The following is an 8,950-nucleotide window of genomic DNA, read 5'->3' as shown; positions in this document are numbered from 1 at the left end:
GCCGCCTAGCGGGGGCGGGCGGACGGGCACGGACCGCGGCGCGGTTGGGGTCGAACGGGACTTTAAAGCCCACCCGGTGCCATCCCCCGGTGCCACCCCCGCCCCGGACAGGGACTGCTCCCAGCGGCCCAGGGTGCTCCCAGACCCGTCCGGTGGGATCCCGGCGCTCCCCCAGCCCAGCAGCCTTGGGACCCCCCACCGCAGCCCCCGGAAGGCTCCGGCTTCAGCCCCGCATCCCAACCACGGGGGCTCCTCTGAAACACTGGAGCAAAACCAGTGGAGCAGGCAGACAGAACAGGCCTGGAAGACCGAGAGAGAGCAACAACTCTTTAATAAATTAGCAAAATAAACAGCATTTATGTATATATTTATATTCCATTGCTGCATTTCCATGGATCACAGGGGTTAAACCAATGTTGATTCCCAAGTCCCACGGCAGCACTGATCTTGTGGCCTCAGTCCAGGTACCCCCAAGGCAATGATCAGCCTTGTGGTACTTAAAAACCTAAAACCACTGAGAAATAAAACAGCTTTTTCATAAGCCTGAGACACAGCTCCCAAGGGGCAAAGTGAATTACTGGGTGATTTCACCTGGCTGGCTCCAGGCAGAAGTGATTAAAAAAGATACTGATCCAATTTTTCCCCCTCTTAAAAAAAAAAAGTGTTCCTCCACCCCAGAGGGAGGAGGAGGAAGGAGCAGATCTATTGCATGGAAGGATTATCAGTTTAACAATAAACCAGATTGATTTGCAGGGTACACATCTCTGATTGTTGCAATGGCCAAGGGTGGAACTGATCGAGTATTTAGGTCATGCATCAGCTGATCCTGAACGGGGCGAGCCCCCGACCTGGGGGTTCCTCAGTCCTCATCCCGGACGTACTGCCCGGCCTCCCAGCGCTGGGCCATGATGCTCTTGTGGCGAAACACTCGGGTGCTTTCCACCACCTGCAGAGACCAGAACGTGCAGGATTTTAAAAAGAAGAGACTTTTATAACGATCTGGTTTGCAGAGCTGCCCCTCCACCAGCTCCCCAACCTGCTCTGCCTGACATAGTGTCCACCCAGGTGGTGCCTGTGGGAGCCAGGACCATCCTGTCCACCCCTGTCCACCCACAAGCCTCCAGGAGTGAGGGGAGCTGGGGAATGTGGGAGGTGTCAGGGCAGGGTGAGCAGAGCCCCCGCGTTCGTGAAGGGCTTTACCTCTGTGTTGACCTTGTCAACGGGTTCAATGCCTGCGTACTGTGGAAAGAGGAAAACACGATTAGATAATGGCAGCCTGGCAGGGGAATATCCAGGGGCAGCCGGATCCAGCCCCCAGTGGGGGCACAGGAGAGTCAAGGGAAGGCAGCAGATGCAGTCATGCCCTCCCTGGGGTTGGGGGAACAGTTCAGGCCAGGATCCCCCACAGGAGGAAGCTGCGGCTCCTCTCCAGTCCCACCCAGTGCTGGCAGCCCTGGACAGCAGGTGTTGCCTGGGGGGCCCCTTGATGGTGCCACCACTGCCGCGTCTCCCACCAAGCTGAGCAGCTGGATCTCAAACTCCAGGTGGGAGTCAGGAACAGACACCACCAGCCCCAGAGCCACCAGTCTTCCCCCAGGCTCAAGCCTCCCAGCCACTTGGCACAAACAGAGTGGGCATGTTCACCTTTCCATCCTCCTTCACCCTCCTCCTCCGCTCCTCGAAGGGGCTGGAACGCGACGAGTTAGGGGTGAGGGTCTCTGCGCTGCCCTGGGAGGAACTGGTCACTCTCAGCGGGGTGAAGGATGAGATCAGCCCCAGGACCCCCGTGTGGTGTGAGGCAGGAGACCCGGACACCGAGCAGCTGCCACTGGCACCTGAGGCAGCTGTGAGAGAGAGAGAGCATTGGGGGATGAGGGACCTCAGTTCCACTCCCAGGGGGTGGAGACCTGCAGGAGTGTCAGGCCCCCCCCCCAACCCTGCCTCTGTGGCAGGTCCAGCAGGTTTGGTCACAGCCGGGACCCCGCACTTGGGCAAAATGCATTACCTGGGCCCTTCCAGGCCCTTCCAGCCCTGTTTGCTGCCATAACATGACACAAACTCATCGAGACTTGAGCAGCTCTGGAATCCTGCAGAGCCTATCCCTCCTCAGCAGCAGTTCTCCTGCTGACTCCAGTATGCTGGTATCAAGCTCTCCCGGGACAACTTGCTACCAGCACACAGGAGTCCTTTACAGGCATCCCACAAAATCATTTCTCTGCCACTCTGTCCCTCTGCTCCCTTACCAGAGCTGTGCCGAGAGCGGGAGCCCTCCTGGGGAACACCGTCACTGTAGGTGTCCATCAGCCACTGCCGCTGCCGCCGCCGCTGCTCCTGGAGCTCCTCTTCCCTCTGCAAGTCACTCCGGATCTCCTCCTCGATCAGCACCGACGTCTGGGGCTTCCATGTCCGCAGGCGGTACTGCTCCTCCTGGCCATCCTCCCTCCGCAGCGGGCTCTGCGTCCCCATGTCCTCCACGAAGGACACCTTGGGCTTCCAGAAGGGGAGGGAGAAGTACTCTCTGGACAGGACAGCAGTGCTGGCGGGGCTCGGGGTGGAGCCGGGAAGCTTTCCTCCCCAGGAATCCTCGCTCCCCCATTTGCTGGTGCTGGCGGAAGCGTGCTGGGACAACAAGGGCTGCTCCCGGCTCCTGTCGCTGGCGGCGAAGCGCGGCTGGGACAGCTGGAAGTGCGCGATGCTCGCTGTGTAGCTGGGAACGCTTTTCCCACCCCTGGTGTCTTCTGCAGGGCTGGGGCTCGAGGGCTGCTCCACCACAAACTCTTTAAACCAGCTCCTCCTCTCCTCTGCCCGCTTCAGGGGAGTGGGCTTCTGCGGGGGGGCTTCCTCCTGCTCAAACACTCTCTTGCGCTCCTCCAGCTCCTGCTGCGTCCCCCTGTCATATGCCCCCAGCAGCCTCCCCTGCCTCTTCAGATCTTCCTCACGCTTGGCTTCCTGTTCAATTTCCCTCTGGACATAAAGGGAAGCACGGCCTCTGTCCTTCCCTTTCCTGCCTGGGCCAGGAGATGAGTGAATGTTGAGGACAGGCTTGGTCTGGATCTCCACCAGCTCGCTGCTGGAGGTCAGCCGCTGGATCCCCCTTTCCTTCCAGAGGTTCTCCTCCCTCTCCATCGCCATGCGGATCTCCCGCTCAATGGGCGTCTCATTGCTGACCCTCGTCTCCTTGTCCAGCTCGTTGCTGCTGGCCCTCAGATCCACATTGAGGGTCTCGTTGGAGGTGCTTCCATCGCTGGTGTAGCCTGCAGTGGCTTCATTATACATCTCACCCAAGCCAGAGTCCAGGTCTTCTCTGGACCATGCTTTGGTCAGGATGGACATCTTCCCAATGGGATATGACCTTTCCGTGTGAGGCTTTCTGGGAGCATAAACCTCATCTTTCTTGGGTGTCTTGTATGAGGACACACCATAAACCTGATAAACACTCTGGTCTGTCCTGCGCTGGCTTGATGCCTCGGCACTGCCATAGCCTTCTGTAGCCTTTGTGGCCATCTCAGGGCTGTACCATTCTTCCCTGGAGACTTTTGTCACTGACTCTGGCCTTGGGGACATGGCCTGCTGCCCTGGGCTGAAAAATGAGCCTGGGTTGGTCTTCTCCAGCATCAGGAACTGCTGCCGAGCCGCAGAGAAGTTGATCTGCTCTGTGTCGATATTCTCAGGGTCAACGGGCGTCACAGCCCTGCCTGGGGAAGGTTTGTCAAAGCAGATGGCAAAGCTGGTGGGGACACTGCCTGTGTACCTGCCTTCACCTTGGCTGCCCACGCCGGTGCTGATGGAGCTCAGCTCATCCATGGAGCTCCATCTCTCTGCGATGGTGGAGCTCTTCCTCATCACCTGCCTCCGGATGACTTCTTTCCTCTCATCTTCGAGTTCCCTGGCTTTCTCAGGTGAGATGCTGGGTGGAGGGACCCTGTACAGGTCTTGCTCCTCGTCATCGTAGAGCTTCGAGGGTTTCCTCTCGCCCTTGTAAGCCCGGAGGTCGTACAGGCTTCCCGATCTCACTACCTCTAGCTTAGACTCCCTGTCCAGGGATGGGGTCCAGACATCTCTTCCACTCTCCAGGAAATACGAGGGTGACTGCGACCTCCTCTTCCAGCTGTAGCCATTTTCCACCCTCTGGGTGCTGTGCTGAGCAGAACCAAACACATCATCGTCGCTGTTGGCCCTCAGGTCTGCCAGCGAGTCGTGCCTGTGCGAGGCCTGTGGGAGCTGGAACACCAGATGCCTGGTGACTCTGTCCATCTCCTGGGAAGAGTCACCCCTCTGCCAACCTCGTCTCCAACAGGGGCCACTGCTCAGCTTCGAGGGCACCCTCAGAGTCCCAGTTCAGTGGAGGCCAAGGGTCTGGACCTGGCTGGCCCTGCAAGCAGGAGGGGAGAGCAGCCATTAAGAGCAGCAGAAGGAGCAGAGGTTGGGGTGCAGCCCCTCTCCCAGCCTGGTACCATCGTCCTCAGCATGGGACAGACACTGTCACACCAACCTGCCCTGTGTGGGGCAGGAGCAGCCACAGCACAAAGCGCCATTCCCAGTAGGGACAGCCACAGAGCCCAGAAGCCTGTCCCACCTCTGTCCCCCAGCCTGGCTGGGTTCTGAGGGAACACAGCCAACCTGCCACAGGCAGTCAGTGCTGCCTGCACCACCAAAGGCAGCAAGACCTCAGCCACAAGCTCCTGGTGACGCCACGTCCAGCTTGGCACTGCTCTGGGCATGGACAGCCTCGGGCCTCTCCACGTGCACAGGGCAGGGAGGGACAGGGAGCGCTGGCAGGGAGAGGCGGTGCTGGTGCCTGGGCCACCCCTGCCTGGAACATCTCCTCACACATTCACAGAAGGGTGCCTCCAAATAGCCCAGCTCTAGAAACAGCAGGGTCATAAAAATGGTTTCATGGCTCATAAAACGAGGGGACTTTAACCCCCCTGGCACAAAGGGCAGGAGTGAACGGCCCCAACCTCAGGGTCAATCCTCCAGTGCTGGCTGGGCCACAGCTGGCTGGGACAGCGGGTGCCAGACAGGGAGGGGCAGCACAGGTGGGTCCCCCATGAGACAGCGGCTGCCACCACATCACAGGTGCCATTCCTGGCTCCAGAACTGGTGACACAGATGTCACCCGTGGACAAGCCAGCTGTGCCTGGAGCTGGCACCACATCCTGTGCCACTATTTGCTGAGGTTTAGCCACGGCTTTGCTGTCACCTGTCACCGCTCCTGGCTGGGCTCCTCTGAGCCCTAGCAGGTCAGGGTGTGTCACCACTGGGCACCGCTCCCAGGCACTCACGGCCTCCTGGGACTATGCAACAAAATGGGAGCAAGGCCACGGTGATGGCAGGGGCAGCCCAGAGCCTGGGAGCCACGGTACTGGCAAGCACAGCTCAGGGTGAGGCTCGCCCAGATGGAGGCAGGTGCCCGGTGTTCCCTGCATCCGGAGCATTCCGGCCCATCCCCAGGATGAGAGCACTCCGTGCGTGACTCCTTCCTGCAGCGGCACCGGTGACCGAGTTTCCCCTGCTCACCTCCAGCCCTCCCGGGATTCACCACCCTCCCACAGAGCAAGCGGGGCTGGGCTCCAGCCAGGAGCTTTTTAAACCTTTCCTGGGGCAGGAGCACGTGGGTCTCATTAGCTGGGACATCCTGGCCAGCCCCAGGCGATGCCTCACCGCTGGAGCTGCTGCCCAGCCCCGTGCCCAGCCCCGGTGCCTCAGCCTCTCCACCTGAAGCCGTGCCCAGCTGAATTTCCCTGTTAATTCCCCGAGCTGTGATTCACTCTTGCTCTTTTATTTCCCCCAATGACCTGGATAATGAAAACCATCTGCCCACGCCTCTTACCATGTTTGGGGGGGGACAAAGTCCCGGCTTGAAGGGGATCCCCTCACTGGGGAGCGCTGGTGGCTGGCACAGGAGGGGAGCAGGGACAGGGAAACCAGCCGGGCTGTTATCAGGGCTCCCGGCCGGCTCCACGCAAGCTGAACGGCCCCTCCCAGAGCTGCACCCAAAACATTCTACCTCCCTCAGCTCCGTCTGGTGCTGTGGCACTGCAGGGCCTTGGGGGTCCTGGGCTTTTCCCCCCGAGCTGGGCTGCCCCCGGCATAGCCAAGCACCATGGCAGGGTCTGGGCAGAGCAGATGACATTGCCACCAGTCTGGCCTGGGACCCCCACCATGAGGAGACATCTGGGGTGCTTTCCAGGGTCCCCCCATCTCGGGGGTTCTGCACAGGCCTACAGAGCTGCAGTGCACCCACCCTGTGCCCACCCTGAGCCAAGGGCTGCCCGCGGACCGGCTGATGCACACAAACATCCCAGCACATGTCCAGTGTCCCTCTGCTGCCCATGCCAGAGAGCACCAGCCCTCACTGCACACCCTCTCTGCCAGCATCCCTGTGTGGGCACCGGTCCCTCCAAGGCCAGGGGGACACAGCATCCCCCCACTGCCCGGTGCTGCCCTTGCCCCCGACCACGCCGCACTTACTGTCCAGGGAGCCGTCGGGGCAGGGGTCCCCATGCTCCGGGGAGGCCACACGGGGCACCCAGCTGATCCGCGTCTGCCGGGGCGTGGCCGGGGTGGCAGCGGTGGGGTGTGGGGGGTGCGGGAGGGTGGCTGCGAGGCCCTGATAAGCTCAGCACCAGGGAGCCGTGGGCAATTCCAAGAACCACGTTGGGCTCAGTGCCCTGTCCCCAAATTCCTGTGCTGCCGTCACCCAGAGGGCTGCCCTTGGCCCCGATCTGTGACACACGCTGATGCCCCGACGCGCCAACGTGCCCGTGTGCCCCAACGTGCCCGTGCCTCAATACACCGGCGCGGTGCTGTGGCCATGCAGCCACAAACCTTCCTCCAGGCGCTTTCTGCCCTTCCATGAACGGAGCTACGGCACTGAGGAGCCCTGAAGCTACAGCGAGAGCTGGATGTCAGCTCTCCCCCACACCCTGTGCCCCAGGGTAGCTGTTAGCCCCGGGGTAGGGGCATGGCAGAGGAGCCCTGAGCAACGTGCCAGGAGCAGCCCGGGCTCTCCTGTCACACCGCCGATAACCCCGTGTTTGCACAGGCGGGTGCCCTTGCTGCCACAGCAGCCCTGGCACTGCCAGTCCCAGCTCCTCGCAGCTGGGCAGCTCTCTCCTTCCCTGGGGACATGCGACCCTGAGCCTGGTCTGGATACCTCTGGCACCTGCCAGGACAAGGGCAGGACCGTGGCACAGTGTCCTTGGTGCTCTCAGTGCCTGGATCTGGCTGGATCCCAGTGGAGTGGGCGACATCGCCAGTGCCCAGAACTGCCCTCCCTCCTGGCACAGGGTGTCACAGCCGAGCGGGCGATGCTGTGCCAGGACGCTCAGCCCCGCGCTGTGCCGGTGGCTGGGGCAGGACATCCCTGTCCTTGTCCTCCCTGCCCCCCACTGGGAGCCCCTCCCGGCCCCCCTGCTGCCTGAGCGCAGCCCTGGTGTCAGGCAGACCCCGGCTCACCCCAGCTGAGGGTGCTGGGGGTCCCACTTACCCCTGCCCAGCCCCTCGGTGCCCCCGTTCCCGCTTAGGGCTAGTGCTGGCCGGCCTGGGCACGCTGGTGCGCTGCGGCTGCCAGGCTGTTCTGCGTTTCCGGGCAGGTGAGCGGAGCCTGTTTTACCGTGGGGCTGAGCCAAAGTCCACAGGTGATGCCAAGGAGCCAGGAGCACTCCACGCCCGCTGCAGGGCGTGTGCTAGCACCCCGGCTGGCACTGGGCAGGGTTGACGCCCCACCGCCCCAGGAAAGAGCCCTGGAATCCTGGCCCTGGGCAGAAGCAGGACCTGCACCAGCCTGGGGATGGACAGAGACCCACGGCCATGTGGTGATGGGACCTGGGGGCATCCAGGAAACTGGGCTGCCATGTCCCCTTTACCTGGGCAGCATCACTCGTCATCCCTTTCCTCCCAGCATCCTGGGTCCCACATACCCCTTCCTCCCCACATCCTCTGCCCATGCAATGAAGGGGCAGCAGAGCCTATCCCTAACATCCCCATCCCAAACCTTCCATCCCCATCCTCCCAGGATCCCCAGCCCAGCCTCCTCCCACCCATCGGTGGCTCCAGGCTGGTTGTTCACACAGTTTATTTGCTCGGTTTGGGTGTTTTACAAACAACGGGGTGAGGGGGGGTGGGATGGGGAAGGGAAGGGAATTCAAACGGCTTCGACACAAGTGAAAAGCTCGGGGGCAACGGGAAGTGCACGTCAGCAGAGCCGGGCAGGGGACACGGGGGCTGGGGGACGGGGCAGGGACGATGCCAGGCCCACTGCCCGCTCCTCTCACACCCCAGCCCCGGCCCGGGGGCCTGGTCCTGCTCCCCGCCGCCCCAGGGGCCGGATTGGGCTGGGGGTCAACGTCAACCGCGGGGCAGGGGGTGCCAAGGGTGGGAGGGAGCCCCAGCTTCGGGCTGGGGAGATTGCAGGGCCCAGGGTGGGATGGGGTGGGTGGTGTTGGCCCCTGACATGGGATGGCAAGAGGTGACATTCCCCCCAGGACTATGGGGGCAGATGCCCTGTGGCACCCAGCCCGTGCCCTGCTCTGCAGCAGTGGGGCTCCAGCAATGCCCAGCAGTGGACGGGGCAGGAGAGGCCCCCCCTTCCCTGGCAGTGCCCTCCCAAAGCCCCCCTTCCCCAGCTCTGCCTCTCCCGGGAGGGGGGGTGTCACTGCTCACACAAGGGGAATGTGGGGGAAGGAAGGCCTTGGGGGAGCTGAGCCCCATCCCTGGCTGCTCGACCAGCCGTGTCCTGGTGGGCTGGGCAGCACTGATGCTGCTCCACTCATGTTTTGGGGGATCCCTGGGGACTTGCCCAGCCTCACAGCAACAGGTACCCTCTCACACTCGAACAAGGATCTCTACCCTGGCTGGTGGCTCCTGGACAAGTGTCTGGGCACTGCCAGCCCGGCTGCTGCAGCTCAGGGGCAGCTGATGTGGGCACTGGGTGCCAAAAACAACG

The 8,950-nt window shown here is 62.1% G+C and overlaps 2 protein-coding genes across 3 annotated transcripts in view; both read right to left on the bottom strand.

The window, feature by feature from the left end:
* Positions 1-313: 313 nt before the first annotated feature.
* MISP (mitotic spindle positioning) lies at positions 314-6,575 on the bottom strand. Of its 2 annotated transcripts, none has more exons than XM_008641031.2 (5): positions 6,475-6,575; positions 2,244-4,372; positions 1,645-1,844; positions 1,201-1,239; positions 314-946 (listed from the first exon to the last, which is right to left on the bottom strand). In XM_008641031.2, the coding sequence occupies exons 2-5, from the start codon at positions 4,252-4,254 to the stop codon at positions 860-862; spliced, it is 2,337 nt and encodes a 778-aa protein (XP_008639253.1). In that variant the 5' UTR covers positions 4,255-4,372; positions 6,475-6,575; the 3' UTR covers positions 314-859. The 2 variants fall into 2 exon arrangements, with proteins under 2 accessions (XP_008639253.1, XP_017599376.1); XM_017743887.1 differs by lacking the exon at positions 6,475-6,575 and adding an exon at positions 5,834-5,978.
* A 442-nt stretch (positions 6,576-7,017) lies between these two features.
* PALM (paralemmin) overlaps positions 7,018-8,950 on the bottom strand; it is an 8,211-nt gene continuing 6,278 nt past the window's right edge. The window contains exon 7 of the mRNA XM_017743806.1: positions 7,018-7,168. Within this exon, the coding sequence (XP_017599295.1) occupies positions 7,018-7,168 (151 nt within the window). The remainder of the gene's footprint in view (positions 7,169-8,950) is intronic.

Source organism: Corvus brachyrhynchos, unplaced genomic scaffold, assembly GCF_000691975.1.
Source record: "Corvus brachyrhynchos isolate BGI_N302 unplaced genomic scaffold, ASM69197v1 scaffold219, whole genome shotgun sequence".
Lineage (NCBI taxonomy): Eukaryota > Metazoa > Chordata > Aves > Passeriformes > Corvidae > Corvus > Corvus brachyrhynchos.
The sequence above is the reverse complement of the archived record's forward strand: the minus strand, read 5'-3'. Positions and strand labels throughout refer to the sequence as shown.

Excerpts from the sequence above, each read along its gene's own strand:
- MISP (XM_008641031.2), bottom strand. The coding sequence starts at position 4,254 with ATGGACAGAGTCACCAGGCATCTGGTGTTCCAGCTCCCACAGGCCTCG. Across the intron at positions 1,845-2,243 it reads CCGCTCTCGGCACAGCTCTG|CTGCCTCAGGTGCCAGTGGC; the intron begins GTAAGGGAGCAG and ends TCTCTCTCACAG. Across the intron at positions 947-1,200 it reads TTGACAAGGTCAACACAGAG|GTGGTGGAAAGCACCCGAGT; the intron begins GTAAAGCCCTTC and ends TGGTCTCTGCAG.